The sequence below is a fragment of the Canis aureus genome, chromosome 5 (genome assembly GCF_053574225.1).
Source record: "Canis aureus isolate CA01 chromosome 5, VMU_Caureus_v.1.0, whole genome shotgun sequence".
In the NCBI taxonomy this organism is placed as follows: Eukaryota; Metazoa; Chordata; class Mammalia; order Carnivora; family Canidae; genus Canis; species Canis aureus.
Genome location: NC_135615.1, coordinates 79,655,072 through 79,677,265, shown reverse-complemented (window position 1 = coordinate 79,677,265; position 22,194 = coordinate 79,655,072). Strand labels below are relative to the sequence as shown.

The 22,194-nt window shown below is 42.2% G+C and overlaps 1 protein-coding gene across 5 annotated transcripts in view; it reads left to right on the top strand.

Annotated features, from left to right (window-relative positions):
* Positions 1 to 20,715, top strand: part of OTUD3 (OTU deubiquitinase 3) — a 31,260-nt gene extending 10,545 nt beyond the window's left edge. For 3 of the 5 annotated variants that reach the window (XM_077899365.1, XM_077899362.1, XM_077899364.1), the window contains exons 3-8: positions 2,384 to 2,496; positions 6,916 to 7,038; positions 12,418 to 12,549; positions 13,050 to 13,146; positions 14,481 to 14,665; positions 15,653 to 20,715. In XM_077899365.1, the coding sequence (XP_077755491.1) occupies positions 2,384 to 2,496; positions 6,916 to 7,038; positions 12,418 to 12,549; positions 13,050 to 13,146; positions 14,481 to 14,665; positions 15,653 to 15,829 (827 nt within the window). In that variant the 3' untranslated portion in view covers positions 15,830 to 20,715. The remainder of the gene's footprint in view (positions 1 to 2,383; positions 2,497 to 6,915; positions 7,039 to 12,417; positions 12,550 to 13,049; positions 13,147 to 14,480; positions 14,666 to 15,652) is intronic. The other 2 variants (XM_077899363.1, XM_077899366.1) reach the window with 2 other exon arrangements.
* The last annotated feature ends 1,479 nt before the right edge of the window (positions 20,716 to 22,194 follow it).

The following is a 22,194-nucleotide window of genomic DNA, read 5'->3' as shown; positions in this document are numbered from 1 at the left end:
GTTCTGTTCTCAATGGTTCCTCTGGCTCACTTTTTGAGCAGGTACCAGGTTACCAGATGGTCAGCTGTTTACAAGTGTGGGTCTATAGGCCAAGTTTTGCAGTTTAGTGCTATATAAAATGAATTGTGTCATTGGTCCAATTAAAATACCATTATGGATGTTGAGAGTTTTCAGTTTGTGACTGGAAATTCTGCTGTGAATCTCTGCGGTGGAGGTCGCATGGCAGATTTGGGGGTGTGGCAGGACAAGGGACCCAAGCTGGCAGTTGCTAGTGTGAGAGTCACTATAGATGTATGGCGGGAAGGTGTTTTTTTGAAATGCCACTGTGTTTGCCTGATGGTTGGTTGGTTCTCTGTAAGAATTTGAGCATCAAAAGCCTGAGAGGTGGCTCTGACTGCCATCGCAGAATGAGAATGAAAGGAAACCGTGAAGTCTCTATGTTCCATTTGCAGGTCAGTGGAAGCCTAGACTTACTATTATTACTCTTCTAGTTAATGTATGTTTAATGCCTGACACATGATAGGCACTCAGAAGATATTTGTAAAGTGAACAAATGAATGGCTCATTTAGCTCTTTAGGGCCTGGATGCCCTGGCATATGGCTGTATTGTTTAGAATTCTTCCTTTCCTTTAGACCCTGGCACATTCAGCTCTTTGAAGTCCCTGCTCCTGCCCCATTGTTCATTAAGTCTTGTCACTTCTACCTCAATGTTTTTTCTTTCATTGCTCCCTCGTAATATCCAGCTTCGGTGGCCATTTGCCTAGATTTCTTCGATACGTTTTGGACTGATTCCATCGCCTCTTGACCCCCTAGAGTTTGGTTTCCAAGTTGCAGCCAGAGTGGTGATCTAAATGTACATCTAAGACATCCCTCCCCTATGTAAAATCTGTTGGCAGCTCCCTACTGACCTGAGGATAAAGTCCAAACTCTTCAGCTCTTCTTATTTCCCCACCCTTGTCTCTTGCTGCTTCCCGCTCTGTTCTGCTCCCCCCTTTCCCTGCCCACTCCCCCGCAGCTCTCAGCAGTCCCAAGTTCCCATGTACTGTACAGCACTCAAGCTCATTCTCTGCTTTGAATGTCATCTCTTACTCTTCTGTCTGTCTCCTACTTGCCCTTTGGGTGTCAGTGCAATTGTCTCAGCTGAGAAGCTCGTCTGATTTACCGTACCTCCCTCTCCCACTACCAGACTGGGTTGTGGTCCTGATCTGAAGTTAGCCAAGTGACAGGGTCTGAGAGCAGTGTTCCACAAAACTTCCGTCTCTTCTGATACCAACTGCAAATTTGGGGTTTCCCAAAACCACTCTCAGGTTCAATAATTTGTTAGTAGGACTTGGAACTCACTGATGGCTATTAGACTCACAGTTATAGTTTGTTACAAGGAAAGAACACAGATCAAAATTAACAAGGGGTAGGTCTAGGCAGGTTACACAGTCACAGAATATTGTCATACACAAACTTCTTGTTTGGATTATTGGGGTTTCATTATGGATTAGTTGTTAATATTATTGATTGCCTAAGTGGTTACACTCAGTATCTAGCTCCTAATCCCCTAGGTTTTCCTAACATCACATGGCCAGAGAGGCCCCCTCTGAGTTACCTCCTTTGCATAAACTGTCAAATGTGGCCAAGGGGCCCATCATCCTTTCACTTGGGAAATTTCAAGGGCTTAGGAGTTCTTAATCAGGAGCCAGGGACAAAGGCTTGACCTCTCTGGGCAAGGTTAAGGTCTTTACTGTATATCCCTTTCCTGCAGCACTTATGCATCACTGGTGCCTATTTTCTTGCTGTTTGTCCCCTGTTGGTTGTAGACTCCTTGAACTCAAACTGTGACTGGCTGCGTAATGGAGTGGCCAAGAGCCAGGTCTTGGAGTCAGGCTGCCTGGGATGCAATCTCAGCTCTGCTGTGTACTGGCTCTGTGACCTTGGGTACTATTATAAACTACTCTGTTCCTTGCTTTCCTTATCTATTAGGTGGTATGCATGATGATGTCTCTTTCAGAGTTTTGAGGATTAAAAGTAATCATCTAGAAGTGAATAGGGCCATGCTTATTTAATACATGATAACACTCATCAAGCAAACTGAAAGTTACTCTGGTTATTGTCCCGTTTCCATGTCTCTTACAGAATTAAGAATATAGGAAGCAGTCAGTAACTATTTAATGAAGGAAGAAATGACTCCTTTCTTTATGAATAATTGGTACTCTGAGTAGCAGTTGATGTACTGTTGAACCAGCTGAATTCCTAGTTCTGACTAAGCTAATGGACTTCTCAGATGTATCCTTCCATTTCTTATCATTTAGAACTAAGCAGATACCAAAGCATGTTTACATTTGGGTTTTTCCATTATAAAGAGTTCATTTCTCTCTCTCCTATTTCTGTGCAGTGGCCAGTTTGGCAAAGCCTGGCACCTTTGCTGGCAATGATGCAATCGTAGCCTTTGCAAGAAATCATCAGTTGAATGTGGTGATTCATCAACTTAATGCCCCTTTGTGGCAGGTAGGTCACCTACTGAGGGACTTATCTTAAGCTCTTATTTACAAATAAGCATTGGGAGTGTCCTAAGATGGTGATATTGAACTGTATAGGGTCACTTGAACTGCAGGCCTAACCACAGCCAGGAGGCTGCTGGGGGCTTGGAATTAAACCCTGTGCTATGTAATATGGAGTCTGAAGTAGAAGTCAGAGACCTTAAAAGGTTAGCAGTATTATTCAGCAAGGTGATGCGGATATAGGAGGGCACTTGAGGTGACTACTAGGTATCTTACGGAAGTGTTGAATCATTAAATTGTACACTTGAAGCTAATATTACACTCTATGTTAACTAACTTGACTTTAAATAAAAACTGTAGGGACTCCTGGGTGGCTCAGTGGTTGAGCATCTGCTTTTGGTTCAGGGCATGATCCCAGAGTCCTGGGATTGAGTCCTGTATCGGGCTCCCACAGGGAGCCTGCTTTTCCCTCTGCCTGTGTCTCTGCTTCTCTCTCTCTGTGTGTCTCATGAATAAATAAAATCTTAAAAAAAATTTAAAAATTAAATTAAAAATTAAAAAAAAAAAAAATTCACATACACACCCCAAGTCAGTTAACTGGGTAATTTGAGGGCAGAGAGCCTAATATGGAAATACTTTAGATAATTTTGTGAAAAAGTACAGTGGAAATCTAGAGAATTAATGCCTACGAATTCTGGTTGTAGGTACGTCTATCCCATGTGTATGTTTTGTTATTTTAGGTGGAGGGAGACAAGAACCAAATGCACTTTTAGTAAGCATTGCTAAAAAGCGTGTTCTGAATAACAAAATTTATTTCACAGCCTTGGATGTCAGGCTCTTTTTCTGTGCTCTGTCTAGCCATACAGAATGGCTTTAGTGGTTTCTCTATGGCAAGTTAGATTTTACAACATACGTTCAGGATGGTTCCTTAACCCCTGTCGTGAAATACAGGTCCATCCAACAGTTTTTGCCTTTCTTTACCTTTGGTATCCTAAATTAACCTTATCTCCCCCGAAAGTCCATCAAACCAGGCATTCTGGAGTGTGGAGGGCCACAGGTCAGGGGGAAAGTGTTCTGCAGGCTACCAGCCCCTACTCTCCATCTTTGCATTCAGAGCACTGCTTCTCATGTTGTGGCTCAGCTCCTAAAGACTGTGCGTAGGATTTCTATCAGCCCTCCATCCCTTCTTCCCATCATTCTTCCATTTCTAAGTTTTCTTTTAAATTAGCTAAAACACATTAATCATAGAAAAATTTGAAAATTCAGAAAAGCCCATAAAAGCAAATAAAAATCACCCGGAGTCTCATTGCCCACAGATTATTACTGTTAACATTTTAGTTATGCCATTCCTGGCATTCACATATACTGTTAGCTAGAAACATTCATACACAACCGGGAAGGGATGTATCACTTGTAAATCACATGTAAGTGGTTTCTTACATACTTGAAGCACATCTACACATATGTAGACACATCCATGTATATGTGTAGATACTTATGTATTTCTGTTATCATAAAGGCAATGATGACTTTTCATTTTTTTAAAAAAGATTTTATTGATTTATTCATGAGAGACACAGATACAGAGGCAGAAACATACGCAGAGGGAGGAGCAGGCACTATGCAGAGACCCTGATGTGAGACTCGATCTCAGGATCCTGGAATCACGACCTGAGCCAAAGGCAGATGCTCAACCACTGAGCCACCCAGGTGCCCCTTTTTCCCTCATTTTTAAATATACCACCTGCATATAATATTCCTTTGTAAATTGTTTATTTCTAGCCTTTGCTCATTAAAAGTAAAGTTTATAGAGACAATTTGCAGATAGTAAAATTCACCCTTATAAACTTCTGTGTTTTTGTCCGTCACATAACTACCACCGCTGTCAACACACATAATATTTCCACTACTACAAAAAGTCACCTCATGCCCCTTTGTGTCACAGTTCCCTCTCCCCATCCCTAGTTTCTTGTAACCACTAATATAATGTATGATTTATCTCTTAACAGTTTTGCCTTTTCAGAATGTTCATATAAATGGAAGTATACAGTCTTTTGCACCTATCATAATATCCTTTAACAAAATTATATTACACAGAATAAATTAGATACTCCGTGGGTTGGTGCAAGATATAGGGAGACAGTGATTGTATGTGTGTTGTTTTTTGGGGCAGTGTTGTCAGATGTACTGACACTAGAGAACACTGTAATATTTTGTGAGATACTCTCTTTCTAGGGATGTTCTTAGAGCCAATTTGTCATTGTCCCAATTTTTTGTCATTAATGTTTTATTGTTTAGCAGAAGTCATCGCGATCATTTGAATATATAGCATAATGACCCTATTCTTGAAGAGAAATATTCTGTGCCAACTTAGTAACCACAGCCTGCCTTTCCCTCCACTGATAATTATTTTTTTTTTACAGATTTTATTTAATTATTTGAGAGAAAGAGAAAGACTGTGGGGAAGGAGCAGAGGGAGAGGGACAAACAGACTCTGCACTGAATGCAGGGTTCGATCCCACAACCCTGAGATCACAACCTGAGCTGAAATCAAGAGTTGGATGCTTAACTGTCTGAGCCATCTAAGGGCCCCCATAACTGTTGTTTAAGGTTTTTTGGTTATCTAGGTAGTTGTGGAAGATAATTTCTTCATAGTTAAATTTTTTTTTCCCAAATACATTTCTGTAGTGTTTTTTCATGCATTGCAAAACATTGAAAGTATATGTTTTTAAAATAAATATACTTCCTGTACAATGGAACTGTGCACTGGATCTCCTCCATCTTCCCACTCCCCATTGAAGCATTTTCTAAAATTTAAGAATTGAAACTACATTGGTTGCTACTGTTTTGGGTAAGAGCTCTTGCATGAATAATGAGTAGGCTTGCACTAGCAACATGGGGATACTGAAGCATCGTTTCCTGGTTACGCATGGAGTATATGCTTCTGTGAATAGTGTAGACTCCTGTAGTGTAGAAAGTAAAAGTTCCCTGTAATCTCTTTCCCTGTAACATCACAGTTAACAATTTGGTGACTATTTTTCAGGCTTTTTTTTTTTTTTTCCCTATTCGTAATGTGTATATAGTACTATTATTTAAATAAGTGCGTGCTTTAGGGATAATGTCATTCAAAGATTCTAATCAACTAGTTTTCTAATTGATTCTAGTTTTCCTTTTCTAGTACTCTTCCTGGGAGGTAAATGGTACTCGCTCTATTATGTGTCAAAACCAGACTCTCTGTACTTTGAGACCTAAGCATTCTACCTGGAGGAAATTTCTGTGGTTCTGACCGCTAGACTTGCTTGGTTCTTGCCTGTTCCATGGCTTTTGCTGTGTCTTTAGAGCAGATACTGTTTGAATTATAAGGGCAGTATCTTCCTAGGACTTTGAGTAGAAACAAGAAGGAGGTGCTGATGTTTTGGAGCTGTAACAAAGAAACAGTTACTGGGCTTTTAAAGGCAGAGATTGGGAATTGCTTCAGAGTTTCTGTGGAGGTGGTGGTTTCTTAGGGGCAAACCCAGGCTGGCCATTAGGGCTTCTGTACGGCTCGACTCCAGGGGACACCATTCTTGTTGGGCTGTGCTCCGTGGGTACCATTCACATAGACTACCTTGGGAGCAGTGCCTTCAGAGTTGTGTACTGTGGTAGTACTGTCTAATATTGTTTTGAAATTGGAATAAGTGGGAGATTTTTGAGTTTGTTCTTGTTAATGTTTCTTAGTATGTAGTTGATGGAAAATGCCATTTTTGTTTTAATGATGAGTGGGTTTACTGTGAAGCCAGTAAAACATGAGTGTCAGGTCCCCCATTTTTATAGTCGCCTTTCAAGGTCTTGGGAGGGGTTCCAGCAATGTAATATTTGTAATTTTGTATTCTTTTTCTGAAAGAGGGCGGCAAGTTGTTTGAGATTCAAGCTGAACAAATCTGCCTCTGGCCCTTCCATCCTAGAAAGGGTCTGGGTGTAGAGGGGCTGAGGGGTGCAGATGCCTCTGAAACATAAGCTTCTTTAACTTCCTTGTCTGTCTGTCCCAGCTTTTGACTATGTGTTTTCATGTGGATGAATTTCTGTATAGTTACATGTTAAGCATATTGAAGCATACATAACATGGGTGGGAGAAAGAATTCAGAAGTTGCCTAAGCATTTTTTTTTTTTTTTAAGAGAAAGTCTTTATTTTTTTCCCCACAAATTAAATCAGAGGCTAAAAACAGGGCCCAGAGTCCAGGTGTGTAGCACCAAATCTCGTAGCAGATGCTTGTCTAATACCTGTTCTTCTGGCCCAGCCCTCTGGCACATCCAGGCCTATCCTGAATTCGTGTCTTCATAGAGCCTGCTGACTGGGCTTCCCGGACAACTCAGGGGGCATTTCCCTCCCTCAGTTGACACTGTCTAGATCCTCGCTGGCATCTGTCTTCCCTTCTTTTGCCTGCAGATTCGTGGCACGGAGAAAAGCAGTGTGCGGGAGTTACATATTGCATATCGGTGCGGAGAGCACTATGACAGCGTTCGGAGGCTCAATGACAACTCGGAAGCCCCCGCACACCTCCAGACTGATGTGAGTGAGGCCCCTATTTTCTTCCCTTTTCAGTCCTGGAGGAACCAGGTCAAGAGCTGTATGCCCTGGAGCTAAAAACTAGTGATTTTTTTTTTAAAGATTTTATTTATTTATTAGAGAGCATGAGCTCATGTGTGAGTGGGGGAAAGGGCAGAGGGAGCAGGAGGGAAAGAATCTAAAACCAATACCCCGCTGAGTGTGGAGCCCTATGCAGGGCTTGATCCCACGACCCTGAGATCATAGCATGCGCCAAAAGCAAGAGTTGCTGAGCTGCCCAGGTGCCCCCAAACCAGTGATATTTTTAGGGAAAGTTGTCTTTAAGAATCTGTAGGCTTGATTTTGAAAATACTTTTATTAACCTCAATGATAGATAAAATTGTCATTCTTTTGCTCTTCCGAATAGCTGATGACTGATTGCATGAATAGAATTTATATAAAATTCTGAAATTACTTCTGTGTTTTAAAATTAATCCATGCTTCATATCTGAAGTTCAGAAAGCACAGAAAAAGGGGAGAAAATAAAAATTACACAGAGTCAACCGCAGTTTTTGTTATCGTTTGATTCTTATGTAGCTGTGTTTCCTGCTGTGTTCAGCTAACATGATTTCATGAGCCTCTTCTAACTTTATTATAAACTTTCTTTATAATTTCAAAAATAAAATGAAATTGCTCTTCCAACCTTGTTCCCCTGCCTGAATGCAACCAGTATTATCAGCATGCCATAAAATCTCCTGGGGATACTTCCCATCTCGAGCCAATGTGTGCGTGTCTGCATGTGTATTCCACTTTTGCTGTCTTTACACACTGCCTGCCCCCGGTTGTAGCATCCTGCATGCACTCTTGTGTACTGTGCCTTTCACATTGCTCCTAGCCTGGAGTTTTGCTCATGGCGGTCTGTAAGGCTACGTAGTGTTATAATGTGTTTGACCAGTCTCCCTGATGAACTTTGAGGCCATTTTCATGCTTTTGCTTTTAGAAACAACATGTGGTGCCCTTATATATACACATGTTCTCACACTTGTGTGAGTGGGCCTGTGGGATGGATTCCTAGAAAGTCCTTCCTGCATCAAAGGACATGTGCATCTATAATTGTGACAGGTATTGCCAAACTGCTGTCTGTGGAGGCTTTACCGGTTTGCACTCCCACTCTTGTCACACATCTCTTCCTGCATCTTTGCTGGTGCAGCGTGGCGCCACATTTTCCAACCTTTGTCAGTGCTGTGGAAAGATCGTTTCCTTAACGGTTTTAATTTGTGGTTTTCTTATTAGTGAGTGTATGCATCTTTTCCTGGGTTTACAACCTATTTGTATTTCCTTTCTTTGTGAGCTGTGTTCATTTTCTTTACCCCCTTTTTTTTAAAGATTTCTTTTATTCATTCATTCATTCATGACAGAGAGATAGAGATAGAGAGACAGAGACACACACAGGCAGAGGAAGAAGCAGGCTCCATGCAAGGAGCACAACTTGGGACTGGATCCCAGGTCTCCAGGACCACGCCCTGGGCTGAAGGTGGTGCTAAACTGCTAAGCCACTGGGGCTGCCCTTGTTTGTTTTTTTAAGTGATTTTTCAGGAGCCTTTACATATTAAGCCCTGTCTGTGGTAGGATCTGCCAATATTTTTTTGCAGTCTGTCCATTTGTCTTTTTATTCCTTCTCCAACAATCTTTGCTGTGGTGTTTTAGGTTTTTATGAGGGTAAATATCAGGTTTTTAAATTTTATTTATTTTATTTTATTTTATTTATTTATTTTTTTACATATGTCTTCTGAGTTTTGGGTCATAATTAGGAAGGTCTTTCATACTCTGAGGTTAAAAAGAATTCTCCTATAGTTTATGCGGTTTTGTTTTTTTTCAAAGAAAAAACCACTTTTGTGGTTTTGTTTTTTTCAAAGAAAATTATGTATCTTGTACCTCTTTGGAATTTATATTCCCATAAGTATGTGAGTGTATGGATCCAACTTTATATTTTTCCTTGTGGTTACTTACCTAGTTGTATCCAAGCCATTTAATTATTACATATCTTCTCCACTGATTTAAAATACCACTTTTTTTGCATATAAAATTCCCATATGTAGTTGGGTCTATTTCTAGATGTTGGTTCTATTTCACTGGTTTCTCTGTTCATGTGTTAATGTGTTTGTTGTTTTGATTAAGAGCATATTTTAAAATCTGATAGAGATTTACACCTGGTGGCTCAGTTAGTTAAGCATCTGCCTTCAGCTCAGGTGGTGATCTGGATCCTGGGATCGAGTCCCATGTCAGGCTCCCCGCATCGGGCTCCCTGTTCGGCTGGGAATTTGCTTCTCCCTCTGTGTGTGTGTGTGTGTGTGTGTGTGTGTCTCAAAGAAGTGAAATCTTGAAAAAAAATCTGGTAGAATTTTTCACTTATCATTACTTTTCTTTCTTTATAATTTCCTGCATATTCTTCCTTTTCTTGTGTGTTATGTATAGATATTAGAATAAGGTTGTCAAGTTAAAAGGAAGTCCTCTTGATTTTGTTTTTATTGGGATCTCATTAAATGGATAGATTAACTTAAGGAAAAAGTGACATCTTTATGATGTTGAATCTTCCTAGCCAAGAGACTGATAAGCCTTTTTTGTTTTGTTTTGTTTAATTGACTTTTTTGGTGATCTGAGGAGCATTTGCTTCCTATGGATCTTGCCCATTTTTTGCAGAGTTTGTTCTTAGGTGTTTTGTGTTTTTGTTTCTATTGTAAGGAAAGAATCTTTCCTTTTTATTTCCTAGCTGCTTATCATTTGTGTATATGAGAGTTAATAAAATGTTAATTTTGTGCACGCCCAGCTATCCTGCAGAATTCTTTTTTTTTTTTTTTAATTCAGGTAAAACTGGGATGCCTGGGTGGCTCAGCGGTTTAGCACCTGCCTTTGGCCCAGAGCGTGATCCTGGAGTCCTGGAATTGAGTCCCACATCGGGCTCCCTGCATAGAGCCTGTTTCTCCCTCTGTCTGTCTCTCTGCCTCTCTCTGTGTGTCTCATGAATAAGTAAATAAAATCTTTAAAAAAAAATAAATTCAGGTAAAATTCATGTAACATAAAATTAACTATATATATATATAAATTAAATTAAATATAAATAAATTAATTAAATATGTATATTTAAGTAGGCTCCATGCTCAGCATAGAGCCCATTGCAGGGCTTGAACTCAGGAGCCTGAGATCAAGACCTGAGATCAAAAGTCAGACCTTTAATTGACTGAGCCACCCAGGTGCCACCCACATAATTTTAAAATGTACGATGTAGTGTCACTGCGTACACCCACAAAGCTGTGCAGCTCCTTCCTCCACCCAGTTCCAGAACATTTTCCTTACCCAGTAGGAAACCATGTGCCAATAAAGCAGTCACTCCCCATTCCTTTTCTCCCTGAGCTGCCACCAGTCTGCTTTATGTCTGTGTGGATTTGCCAGTTCTGGATATTTTCCATAAATGGGATCATATAGTATGTGAGCTTTTGTGACTAGCTTATGTCACTTAGCATCATGTTTTCAAGGGTCGTCCATGTTGAAGCAGGTGTCCGTATTTCATTCCGTTCTAAGAGTGAATCCTATTCCATAGTGTAGATAGAGTCCATTCCATCATCCTTTCATCTCTTGATAAGCATTTGGGTCATTTCCACTTTAGGCTCTTGTGAATAGTGCAGTTATGAATATTTGGGTGTAGTATTAAGGTCCCTTTCTTCAGTCTTCTGGATACGTACCCAGGAGTAGAATTGCTAGGTCATGTGTTTATTAACTTCTTGAGGAACTGCCACATTGTTTTCCATAGTAGCTGTGCCATCTGACATTGCCACCAGCACTGTATTCAGGGTTCCACTTTCTTCACACTCTTACCAACACTTGGTATTTTTTCCTTCCATCTTTTTAAAATTATGGGTATCCTACTAGGTATGAAGTGTAATCTCATGGTTTTGATTTGCATTTCTTTAATGACTAATGATGTTGAACATCTTTTCATGTGTTTGTTGGCCATTTGTATGTCTTTGGAGAAATGTCTGTTCAAGTCTTTTGCCCATGTTTTAATTGTGGTATTTGTGCTTTTGTTGTTCCATTATGAGAGTTCTTTATATATTTTGTATACTAGATTCTTGTATATGATTTGCCAGAATCCTTTTTGTTTGTGGTAGGTTTTTGGTTGATTCTCTTGTTTTTTTTTTTTTTTTTTTAGGTGTAGAATTATATCATCTACAAATAATGGTAATCTTTCTTCTTCCTTTTCAGTTTCATACTTTTGTTTTTTGGGGGCCAGGAGGGCCAGTTGCATCGGCTGTTACCTCCAAAACATTGTTAAATAATAATGGTAGTGAAAATGTTTATTGAGCTCCTTACTTTAATGGAAATGAAGCATCATTGTGTGGATTTTCCATGGTTATTTAACCATCCACACACCGTGAAATCCTCAGGTTGTTTGCAGGTATTCACCACTATTAGAAGCGCTGTGGTGAGCACTTTTACATGAATCCTTTCTATAGTTGACATGATTTGACATTATTTCCTTTGGATAAATTTTAAAGACTTGATACACATGGCCAGGTTGTTTGGGTATAATTTTATAATGGATGGCTTTGATTGTAAGGAATGGACTGTACACTGCTGGATTCCGCTTATACTTTTGCATGCAAATGAATAGGAATTTGTCCTTGCCTATTTTCCATCTACCCATGTTAGTGGGAAAGGAAGGGAGAAGGTGGCTGATCAGCCCCAGAAGGATGATTTTAGCTATTCTTAATAAGCTTAGGTTGGGAAAGGCCTTATGGATACCATGTGAACTGTTCTTTGTGTTTTTAGAATTTGGATGGCCAGGTTCCCTTGCATGTGGTGGTATGCATGTGGTTAGATGACGTCGGGTGAGGTTAGATGAGTCATACTCACCTGAGACTGTCCAGCTGGGACAGGAGCTTCAGCACACTGAAGCTTGCTGATAGTCAGGTAGGGCCTAGGGACCCAGATGAGAGATGTATGAATGCTTCTTCAAGACATCTTGTCTTGCTGCAGAAGTCACTGGGTGAGCTTCTGTTACTAAGCTCCCAGCTCTAGAAATCAGCTGACACAAATGTGTGCTGCTTCAAGTCAGTGGTCATTGCAGAATGTTGGTATCTAGGAACTACATAGGAATGCTAATGCTATTCTTACAGTTTATCCTATTTCTTGATTCTTTCTTTTTCATACTTCTGTTGTGGTTTTGGAATCTCCATGTCTGGATGAAATTTAGCCTAGTCATTACTAGTCCTTAAGATTGTTCCTGGAATCTTTTCCACATAAATATATATTAGAATAATTTTGAAATTTGAATGTCTTCTTGTGTTGAAGATGCTGAACATAATTTGTATGTTCCATGATTATTACTCTTTATATTTCCTTTAGTTTCAGATGCTTCATCAAGATGAATCCAATAAAAGGGAAAAGATCAAGACGAAGGGCATTGACTTTGAAGATGACCTGAGAGATGAAGTAGAAGATGCTGTCCAGAAAGTTTGCAATGCAACTGGTTGTTCAGTGAGTATTTCTGTCCTGTAGTAATGACAGTGGATGAACAACTATTGCTATCCCTAGTTTACCTGCCAGTTTCATAGTACCAGTCTAGCTGCTCACACCCAATGGGCCAGAATAGGTTCATGATGTCTGTGGTTTGATTAGAAGACTTAAATGAGAGCTGTTTATTCATTTATCTCTTGTTTGTTAGACTTTACCCAGTGCTGCTCAAAATCCTAAGGAAGTATGTGGGGTTTATTTTTTTATTTTTAATTTTTTTTCCTGACTAGCTAAACATTTACCCTAGTAAAAGTGCAGTCTTGTAAAGGAATTCATTTATATTAAATGGTTAGTTATTTCAGATGACCAGCCTTATTGAAAATTAAGACATTTTCTAAATGGAAAAGGTCTTGAAACTATGCCTCAGTTCTCACTGTTACCTCTTCTTGTGTATCAGGCTGTTGACGTAGAGGCAGGTAGAAGAGTATACCCAGTCTTGAAGTGTTCCTTTGTTTCTTGGATAGGATTTTAATTTGATAGTCCAGAACCTGGAAGCTGAAAATTATAATATTGAATCTGCAATAATTGCCATGCTTCAGATGAACCAGGGGAAAAGAAATAGTAAGTCCATGATTGATATTTATAAGCTTTCAAAATGGTTGTATTGGTGATTTTCCAAACATTTGTTTTTAATCAAGGCATAGGTAGTGATTACACTGTCATTTATCACTTTCTGCATGTGGGCATGTTGTATGAGATCCTAGCCCTGCCTTAAGGAGAAGATAATCTGGAGTTGAGGGGGGCAGAGGGGAGATAATAAACTGGTATAATAATACCTACTGGAGTTGGGGGTATAGGGAACTGGGGAAATGGATGGATAGGCCACCTAACCAGTCTTGGAGGGATGGAGAGTGTCAGGGAAGACTTTATTCTTTTCAAAAGAAAAATCCCTTAGAAAACCAAAATGATAACTGAAATAGAATAGAGAGAGAAATAACTTATTTTTCTAATGGAAATATTTAGATACTAGCATCTATCAGCTGGTGATAAATCAAGATTTTTTTAAACTTTTTTTTTTTTTAAGATTTTTATTTATTTATTCATGACACACACACAGGCAGAGGGAGCAGGCCTCCTGCAAGGAGCCTGATATGGGACTCGAACCTGGATCCCAGGATCAGACCCTGAGCCAAAGGCAGACGCTCAACCCCTGAGCCACCCAGGCATCCCGGATTTTTTTTTACTTGAATTGGGTTAAATTCTGTGCCTCAGGAGATGGGAAAAAAGATGTAGAGTCTTAACTGTTTTTACAAGTTACTTATTAAAATGGTACAGTATTGCCACATACAAAATACATATTGCCAGTATGTGTCAGATACTGTTCCTGGCATTATAGTTTCCTGTGTGTTTGAGTATTTTATTATCCTCTTTATATTTCTGCTGTGCTTTCTTAGAAAGCTGTCAGGGACTCGGTTTTTGTGACAGTAAAACACCACTGTCTAGTGTCTCTGTCATTCAGTATAGTGTGTATTGGACATGTGTGGCTCAGTGAGTAAGGAACTAAAGTTTAAATATCATTTAACTAATTAATTTTAACTTAAATGGCCACTGTGGCTGGTAGCTGCTGTTTTGAGCAGTACAGGTTTGAAGCCTGTTTCCTTTCTGGGCTTTAGGTGCAAATGAAGGATTTCCTCCTAAAAATACATGTTAAAAAATAGTTTAATAAAAACACTCTGTAGGTGGGAAGCTGATGATTAGGCTGGTCAGCAGGTTATTTTTAAATTTATCTTCCAGATACTACTGGTTATTTCCCCACTAGGTTCCCTACTGTATGGTCTGGGTGTTAGAGTTTTGCTTCAAGGAAACTTGTTCTCCACATGACAGGTGATATTGGAGTCACTTAACAGTGTGTGTTGTTACATTCTCAATTTTAATTAAATACCTTTCTTTGGAAGATACAGAGGAGAACCTTGAGTCCGGCGGCCGAGTTCTGAAGCAATGTGGCCCTTTATGGGAGGAGGGTGGCAGTGGCACCAGACTCTTTGGAAATCAGGGTGTAAATGAAGGCAGAACTGAAAACAATAAGGAGCGGGCCAGCCCTAGTGAAGAAAACAAAGCAAATAAAAACCAGCTCCCAAAGGTATGAAAGGTGGGCTGCTGTAATTCACTGGCAGTGGTGGGGAACTTGGAGCTCATATTAGTGCCTCTTTTTTTCCTGAGTTCTAAGAAGAAGTTACTGTAGAAAAAAATACGAGAGTGCATATGGGGATGTCAAGAAGCAGAAGGAGGTCCTTGCTTGTCTGTTTTGCTATGTGCGGTGCTGAATAGAACTATGCCCTGAAATCCTCCTCTATGTACACACACACAGCCTCCCTTTCCTGCTCAGTGTCACTGTGTGTCTGGGTGCTTCGGTGTTAATCTGTTACACAATCCCCATAAGTAATCTCCATTGAGAAACTTTGTGTATGAATCTTTGTATTTTGCATTGTTGTTACTATTTTTTTTTTTGTGGCTAGAGTCCCAGAAGAGGAATGGACAAATTAAAGGGTATGGATATTTGAATCTTTTTAAGGCTTTTTGGTAAATTGTCAGATGGTTCCCAGAAGGGTTATCTGTCTCCCTCCCTGCCCCTGACTCCTGCAAGTAGGTATATGACACCATTCTTTTTACTGACTTTGGAATTCATTTTAAAGACTTTCACCAAGCAGTTCTAAGCCCAACATGCAGCATAATGTAAAAAGCCACAGGCAGAGGTAAAGATGCAATAAGCTTCTGAGGATTTTGTTAGGATTACCTGGGGCATTAAATTATGTAGAGAAAGGTGTCCTGTGGCATGTTGGAGCATTATCTCTTGCAGAACCAGGGTTAATGTTTCTCAGGTCATTGTGTATTGGATTATGAGGAGAATGAATTGATTTCATTTACTAGCTCAGCAAGGGGATAGAAACGTAAGTGTAAATTTGAGCCATGGTGGGAAATCACCACTTCTGGTCTGTTAGGTGGCTTTTCTCTGTTCTTGCTGAGAGGCAGTCTGTGCCCCTGGTAACCATTAGCCCTGCAGCTCCCTTCAGCAGGCGGCATCTGAGTCCCCTGTGCCAATAGCTCACCCCGCAGCTTTCTTTTCCAGGTCACCAACAAACAGAGGCGGGAGCAGCAGCGCCTGGAGAAAAAGAAGCGACAGGAGGAGAGGCACCGCCACAAAGCCCTGGAGAGCCGGAGTGGCCATAGGGACAGCAGCCGCAGTGAAGCGGAGGCCAACACGCAGGTCACCTTGGTGAAGACCTTTGCTGCTCTCAACATCTGACTCTCTGGCCTTTTGGGAGCTGCACGAAGCCAGTGGAAAATGGAGCTCTATGTACTAGGCTCTCCAGTGAGGCCGTCCTCTCCCCAAAGACACACAACCCACAAAACTCACACTCAAGCTCACACACTGAGTTAGTCTACTTCAAGCTGCCTCTGTTTTGCTCAGACTTTTGTTAGTGATGTGTTTTATTTTATGAAAGTTCACTGAAGCCATTCATGTTCTGTAATTAAAATATTGAGTTCTAGGGTTGGATAGTTCAGGCAAAACCTTTTAAGTGTGGTTTTATTTGTCCTGAAAATCAGTTCAGTGACCCTTGGATTTTTCTGTAACACTTGGGGTGAGTTTTGCTGTAATTGTTCACGAAGTAGTTTAGATTAATTGCTAGAAATTCAGAATGTCAAGTTTCCTTTGTTTCTCTTTGACTTTCAAGCAGATATTCACATACAGGATAGTTTATAAACGGTCTCCAACTCAGGAACATGTTTAGATTTAATTTTCTACGAATTCAAGTTAATCAGAAATTAATTCAGGAAGTATTTTTCCCAAAATAATAGGATATGGGGGTTGTGGCCTGTAGTCAGAGTGGAAATTCAACACCTACGTTTTTCTCCATCCTGATTCTGATGCTATTTCAGATGGGATGCAGGTGCTGTGAGGTTTGCCTGTGCTCAAGCCATATGATAAATATGCCTGACGACTGTTAATTAGGCCTGGACTTTGCTGGAAAATCGGTAGTGTTGTTGAGATTTTGGTACTGGTTTCTTGACACAGAGAAGGTAGTATGTTACTGCTTATGATGTAATTCTGATCGTGTGAGAGCAGAACCTCTAGTCGTAAAGGGAGAAATGAAGAGATTCCTGAATCTTTGTACAGGGAGTGTCTAAAGAGTTACTTGATGCTGTAGGGGCAGAGGAATATCTAAGGCTTTTCAGGTTCATGTTTTAAGTAATTGTGTTTTCTTCCTTGCTGTTCGAGACTTAAATGCCTTCAGAGAAGTAGTTTGACCTGTTGCTCAGTTTTCTTACTGTTGTGAAAATGGAATCCCATAAAATGCTGCATTTCTTTCTTTCTGTTCCAGCCCTATCTGGGATTTTGATGTTGGAAAAAGTCTTGTGCACTCTAGCAGTTGTCAGCGACTTAGGTTAGACCACCAGGGCAGAGGCTGTGTGACTCCACAATTCTAACACGGATTTGGGAGTTGGAGAGAAGTCAGTCCTAAGACTGATCAGTGGGTGTGGACTTTGAACCTGGAATGTATGAAGTGGACAGTCATGGACAGTCTTGGCCTTTTGGGGATCCAGTACTTGGACAAATAAAATCTGCTGAATCAAAAGGTAAATTAGTTACTTCTCCATCTCAGATTTCAGAATTATAACAGTTCTAAGGGGAAGGAAGAAGCATAAAGAAGTGTTGAGAGAATGGGTGAATCATTGTCTGGGCTGGCCCTGGATTCATTGAATTGCTCTTATCAGCAGATGATTTGCTTTCTTTAGTTTTAATGACGTGTTTTAATTTTTTGTTCGTTGACTTCAGTGACTTTTTTCTGGTTTCTTGAAGCTGCTCTCAGGCCATTGCAGTTTGGGCTTCTTCCTGGTATAGTGCTTTGTAATGTTAGCAGATTTGGAAAGTGCAGAGTATGTTTCCTTTGCACGTTGTGGAGTCCTGAGTCTGAGGCTGTAGGAATCAGTCCCTGCAGGGGCAGAATCTCCATTGCCTTATTGTGTCTAAGGGAGTGAGATCTAGGGCTCGAGGTTGATCGTTCTCTTGGCTTTCTCCTCTGGACACTTTCCTGACTGTGGCCGATCTTTCCTGAGCAGATACTCTTTCTTGTCTGTCTGGTAGCGTGAGAGTGCAGGTGACCAGATCCTCTTGGGTAGGTCAGGATTGTGTGCCAGAAACTCAGCAGAATTTGGAGTCCAAAATAGCATAGGGGTACCCCTTGTCAGGAGCAGTAGACTTGCTTTATTTAAGTGGTTGATTAAGGTGGTCTTGGGCCTGTTGGGATTTAAAGTTTAACTAGAAGCTGCTAAAAAGTTATTACAGAATATTGGGCACATTTATTAACAAATGAGCAAATTCTGATAATAGAGTTCAACATTTCTGAGGTAAAATAATAGTGGTTTTAAAAACTAATCATATGGCTTCGGTAATTTTCTCTTATTATCATTTCATAGTTTTCCAGTTAAAATTGGTCTGCATTTAATATGATAATTATTAGGAATGGGATACGTGTACCCAACTTCATGATCTCTTCTGCTTAAGGGTGTGAATTTAGATTTCACTGCCTCTGTCTCACTGAAGTATGAGTTAGATGGGAGACATATACTTAGTTGCCTTGTAGACACTTGGAAATTACTTTATTGGCAGCTAGCACAGAGGTCCAGTGTGTGTGGTTCTGGGATGACTACTGTCAGTGACTAGTGTCCGTACCGTAGTCTTACGTGCACTACCTGTTAGGAGGTGCTTCTGTGCTGTGTCATGACCATTAGAGGTTTATGTTACATGGAATTGTCTCGGTAGCTTTTTGTGAGGTCAGGAGAAAGGGGATGGGGCTGTGGTCTGTAGCTGCTTAGTAGTCTTATAAACTGTATATAAAGGTTTTATGGATTTTAAAACAAGATTTTTTAAAGGTCAAAATAAATAAAATTTTAGTGGCAACAGCTTTGTATTAGAGAGGTAGATGTAGTAAAACAACGTAGAACCTTCTAAATAACACAGTTGCCATCGGGAGATAGTAGAGAGAGAGAACACATATATATATTTAGTTTTTTAGTAGTGTGCACACATTTTTTAGGAGCAGAGCCCGGTGGAGGGATTGTGGCAGAGAGAAGGATCTTGAACATCGGCTGAGGTTGTCATCTGTAGTTTCTTTTATAACCTCTGCAAACACTTGCAAATCTATTTTGATCCCGAGGGCTGGTGAATTGGGGTCTCCCCTGAGGGGCGGCTCGAGTGGGCATCCCGGGAACCTTCGAACAAGTCATGGATAGCGTGCTGTCCTGGCTCCCGGGGGTGTACAGAGTGAAGTGATGCGGTCCTGGGGGCAGGGGTGTGCGACGTGGGGGAGGGCCGCTTGCATGTTGAGTAGGTGGGCATCTGATGGACTTGGGCACTGCACCGTCCTGGTGGTGAGGCCCTGTTGTCAGTGTGCAATTTCTCTCATTCTGAGAAACTCTAGACTCTGCCTGGGTTTTACCAGGTCAACATAGAATGCTGTCAGTTTACCTCTGAAGTGGTCAGCTCGAGCATGCGGTCGGTCACTGGAAACTGGCATTTCTAGTCCATGCTGACGACCGGTCACCCTGAGTGAAGGGATGAAAATGGAGCTCTTGCTCTCCATGGGTCACCTCTGGGACCCTCTCTGACCCCCATTTTGGGCAGACACGTGGCTCTTCACCTTTTTACCTCAAGGCTCTGTATGTCTGTAGCAAATGCCTAGATTCAGAGTCTGCTGCTGTTTTCCTGTTGGGTCGTCTTCACTAGTCACCGTTCGTTCACCTCTGCTTTCAGAACAGGCACTGCTAAATCTCTGGGGCCTTCTGGCTGTTGTTCTGAGGTGATTTAACAATGGCACTTTTTTTTACAAGGTGTGTTTTCCTGACTCTAAAGCAAATTGTATTTTTCCGCTGATGTTGAAGCAAAGATCTTCTAGGTGGCGTGTTGAGGGACATCTCCCGCTGTCCCCTATTAGAGGGGGCATGAGTGACTGGTGTGAAGTGGAAGTGGTGACCCCAGTCACAAAGTGCTTGCACGGCATGGGGCACTCCGCCTGCACCCCAGGGACCAGCCCACGGTGAGGAGCTGGGCCTGCGGGCTGCCCTGCCCTGCCCCGGCCCCGGGTTTCACTCCCGGTGACCTCAGGCCCTTAGACACATCTTCTAAGCTTCCTAGTCTCTCTCCTGGTTAGGAGTACTTTCTGGCTTGGTTAAAACGGTTAGCATCCTTGCAAAGCTGCTGGAGAAGGGGCTGCCATCACAAAGAATGTTTCGGTAAAAGCATGAACTTCTGTACAGTGGCTTTATTTTCAGCAGGGCAGGCCCGTGCCACAGAACTGCTGCCACTCACTGTGCTGGTCGTCAGGCAGGGCGATGACCCCTGGACGAAACATCTGAGGTCCGCCTCCGCCCCTGTGCATGTCAGCAGCTCCCAGGTCACCGTGACCAGCCGTCTGGGACCGTCATTAGAACTCAGCCAGAAGCCTCAGCCTGCAGTTTGATCCCCTGGCAGGTCCCTTGACCAAAACCTGAAGAAGGTTGGTGGGCTGCCCACATCTTCTCACTCTCCTTGTTCATTTTCCATGGCGGGAAGGGCCCTTGGCCTCCCCTGCCACCCTTCCAGCAACCTCCAGGAGCACCGAGCTCAGTGAGAAGGAAGGGAGGAGCCGGGAGTTAGACTTGAGCCCCGCGTGTTCCTCTTGTGGACATAGGAGTACAGGTGGGCGTGAACCCCTTGTGCAGGAGGGCAGGTGTGTCTGTGGAGAGCACGGGCCTTTGCAGGCTCAGGAACCTTCTCTTTTTTCTAATTGCACTATGCTTGTTCTAGCTTCAGTCTGGAGATATTTAAGACCTCCGTGGGGTCACGATCCATAGACTTAGCAAGTCTTGCCTTATTGCTGGAGCTCGACGGGGAGAAATGTGACCATTGTCTGACGTCCATAGTTCATTTCCTCTCAGTTGTTTCTTTCACAGATTGTGTTCATCTGAACCATTTTATTTTTTATTTACCAAAGTACTGTACTTGGCTATTTGCAGTGTTTTCAAAACCAAATGTTTCTTTTTTTTGTGTTTTTAATCTTCCATACTTGGTGCAATAGAAGCTGCAAAGATGTGCCACTTTATCTATGAAATGGAGTTTTGTATACCAATAAATTCTAGTTTAAAGACAAAGCTTCACATTGTTTTTGCCAGTGTGACTGCCATTCGAGTGCATGAGCCTGAGAGAGCATGTCAGGAAGTGGTCTTTTTAGAGGCCTTGTGTGGGAGACGGGAGGGTGTGGCCATGAGGGGTCTCACCTGGCGTGGAGGAGCCGAGGAGCTTTGGTACAGCTGAGCGCTGCCACCAGGCTCGCTGGTAGAGGCGCCCTCGAGACGGAACACCGAAGATTTCTGCTGATACTAGGAACATCTCTGAGAATTTGGAGTTGTCTAGATGTGGAGCAGCTGTCTGTCAGTTGCCGCCTGGAAGTTTTCCTAGAACTCAGGGTTGGTTTGACCCCATTCTAGGAGGAGGCACAGCCCTCCAGCCACACATAGACAGCTGTGAGCAGAGTGCAGACACCTGGGAGAGGTCCTCAGAAGGGGACAGGGCAGCGAGAAGGGCAGCCGCAGAAAACCAGCCGGTGGGGTGTTCTTTGTGCTCCCAGGGCCCAGCCCACACAAGGGCTCTGGCCGGTCACAAGGTCCAGGCCGGTGTGCGGTCTCACTGCGGCTTGTGGGATGCTTGGGATTTTGGCCTTGGGACTCCCACTCTCTCTTGTTCTAATTTTATAGTCCCCAAGCAGCCTTTGAATTGGCTCCACAGTACCAGAAGGTATCCAGTACCACCTGGATGAAAGATGTGGCTATTGGTGAGGACGTTTCTCCTCGGTCAGTGTCCTTGTGTGATTTTCACCTCTGTCCACAACTGAAGGATCCCTGGATGTGTGAATCCTGTCCAATTCCTGAGCCCACAAGGCCTGGGTTTTGGACCCTGATAACCCAATGGGTGATCTTCCTGTAAGATCCTACTGGAACCAAAGTGATGTCCCAGTTTCAGAGCTCCCTCAGCTGGAAACCTCCCATGGCCTCAGTTCCATCCCTGCAGCGATTCCCTGGGGGCCAGGGCACCCTGCTAGGTTGGGCAGTGGTCAGGGGGCTTCCTGCCGGGGCCCAGGTGACCTGTATGGTCCTGTCTGTGAGACAGGATGAGGCTGCGAGGGCCGAGAAGCATTCTCAGACCAAGCAGGGGATGAACAGAGTACGACTACATTTTCCTTCAGGCTCCAGCAGTGCTTACTTGGGGTGAATGACAATATGATGCCAAAGATCGAGATAACATAAGGGGAAAGTGGCTGTTGTGTCCCTTTTTGGTAACTTCATGGTGGCCTAGGAGAAAGTTGGGTTGGAAGCCTAGGTTTACAGTCTCCCATTTACTAGACACCCCACAAGCCATTACCTCCAATGCACGGAAAGTATGTGTGCCCTGAGATAATGATAAAAATTTGTCATAGATGCTCTGCACCAGTGTGCGTTCCGGCTGGGTCGCTGGACAAAGTGGGCGCTCAGATCGTGGTGACTCAGCGACTGAGGACCTGTCTGGTTGTAAAGGATCAAGATTTAGAACTTGTTTGTTTGTAAGGGGCCGAGACCAGTCCTGCCACTTCATAG